Raw genomic sequence first — 2,191 nt, forward strand, 5'->3', positions numbered from 1 at the left:
GCTGGCCTCGAACTCAGAAATCCGCCTGCCTCTGCCTCCCGAGTGCTGGGATTAAAGGCGTGCGCCACCACGCCCGGCATAAGTAAATTTTAAATGAGTCTAACTGGGCATGTAGATGCAGACCTTAAATCCCAACACTTGGAGACAGAGACAGATGAGTCTCTGTGAATTTGAGGCCATCTTGGTCTACATAATGAGTGTCAGGACAGCCAGAACTACATAGTAAGACCCTATCTCAGATAAATAGATAGATAGACAGACAGACAGAATTTTTAAATGAGTCTAGGTAAATAGATAAAATTTAAAAAGCCTAGGAATGTTTTTAGTCTTTTACTAGCAAAGAAAATTGAAAAACGTGTCATTAGGTTTATGATTGGTTAAATAGTTGTATTATGTCCTCAATACAGGATACTGTGTAGTTACTTGGAAGAATTGGTTCATATGTAAAGGAAATTTGAAATACAATGTGTTTCAGAGTAGCATTTATGGTAAGATCTTATTTTATAAAATAAACTAAGTTGTAAATAAAATAATGTAGAGATATATACCCTACACTTGTCAGGAGTGAGCAATCTCAGCATACAACAGGAGGGTGGTGGTAGGAAAAGACATGAAAGTAGGCAGGTAGAAGAGCCAGAGTACAGCCTGAGAGTTAAAGCCAGGCAGGCTCAGGCTGCGTCGGGTTTGGCCGTTGGCATTTCACTCTCAGCCTTTGAGGGCATTTTTAAATTACTGCTTCTTTGGTTTGTCTTTATCTATAAGGTAACCATGGAGAAGGAGCTGCGGAGTACCATTCTTTTCAATGCATACAAAAAGGAGGTGTTTACTACCAACACCGGCTACAAATCTTTGCAGAAAAGACTTCGGAGTAATTGGAAGATTCAGAGGTGATTGTGGGTACTGCTTTCTGAGTGATAATGGTGACCTGATGGTAGAACTTGTCAATAGTTTGAAGATTGGTTAGCATATTATTAAGTTGCCCTCTAATAAAAAACAAAGATTCATTATAATTATGCATATATAATGTTTTAAGATATCAGATATTTTCTCCATATTTTATATTTAAGTTTAGCTAAGAGACAGACACATTTTAGGTTTGTTTAATTAACATTTCAGATTAGAGAAGGAAAAGTGAGAATTAATGAAAATGTCTTTGTTTTCAGATGAGCTTTCTTTAAATATCTTTTCCCCTGTGGTCATGAGGATGAACCTAAGACCCTGCACAGGCTACACAAGCACTCTACCACTCAGTTACAGCTCTACTCCGTAGTGCATGGGGGGGTTGTTTTGTTTTATTTTAGTGAGTGAAAACATGTAGTTGTAGAAGTTAAGGTTAGAGCCAGGCTTTGTGGCATGTGCCCAAGTCTCGGCACTTGGGAGGTAGCAGTAGGTAGAGTAGGGCTTCAACGTTAGACTTGGCTACATAATAAGTTTGATGCTAGTCTGGGCTATGAGTCCCTGCCTTAAAATATAAATATACTAATGGAAGAGTTTATTGACTTAGTACTTGAAAGACTTCTTTATCCTTTAGTGGTGGTTAACTTGAACTCCTTTGCTGATTGGGAGTTTCTGAACCCAGCCTGGATGCCTCTAGGGCAGTCCGGTAAGGGGCTCTCACTTTGGGAGAGAGGCTGCTCTAAGCTCCTGTCTCAAGCTTTATAGTTCTATATAGTCAAGAGGCTACAATAACTCATAAATTGACTTAAATTATGGCTCTAATTTACTCTTAAAATCACTTTTCAGCTTGAAAGATGAAATCACTTCTGAGAAGTTAATTGGGGTGAAACTATGGATCACAGCTGGACCAAGGGAAAAGTTTACTGCTGCTGAAGTAAGGAGTATTCATACAGAAACCAAGAGAGGCCGGGGCGGGGCAGGCAAGGGATCAATGGATTTGAGTCTCCCTCCACACCTGCTATGTTTTCTTAGAGTAGTCATCTCCCCTCTGTGCCGATGACCTGTGACTCCCCACAGAGTAAGCCCACTGGGAAGGTAATTAAGGGTCAGGCACACTTCTTTGCCATAATTTACTTTGAACATAGGACAGCTGTGTAGCCCAGTCTAGCCTCAAATCTGCGATCTTCCTGTGTCCACTATCTAAGTGCTGGAATTACAGGTGTACCCCGCCATGCCCAGTGTACCTATCCATTTAAACCCATAATAAGAAAGGTGACATTTCGTTTTTTTTTTT

At 40.2% G+C, this 2,191-nt stretch overlaps 1 protein-coding gene across 3 annotated transcripts in view; it reads left to right on the plus strand.

Moving 5' to 3' along the window:
- The window catches only part of Ift52 (intraflagellar transport 52), a 28,432-nt gene that overhangs the window by 4,485 nt on the left and 21,756 nt on the right, over positions 1 to 2,191 (plus strand). For all 3 annotated transcript variants that reach the window (XR_002376881.2, XM_021149314.2, XM_021149303.2), the window contains exons 2-3: positions 763 to 887; positions 1,744 to 1,831. Coding sequence is in view for 2 of the 3 variants with exons in the window: in XM_021149314.2 (XP_021004973.1) it covers positions 769 to 887; positions 1,744 to 1,831 (207 nt within the window). In the remaining variant the exon portion in view is untranslated. The remainder of the gene's footprint in view (positions 1 to 762; positions 888 to 1,743; positions 1,832 to 2,191) is intronic.

This window comes from Mus caroli, chromosome 2, assembly GCF_900094665.2.
Source record: "Mus caroli chromosome 2, CAROLI_EIJ_v1.1, whole genome shotgun sequence".
NCBI lineage: Eukaryota > Metazoa > Chordata > Mammalia > Rodentia > Muridae > Mus > Mus caroli.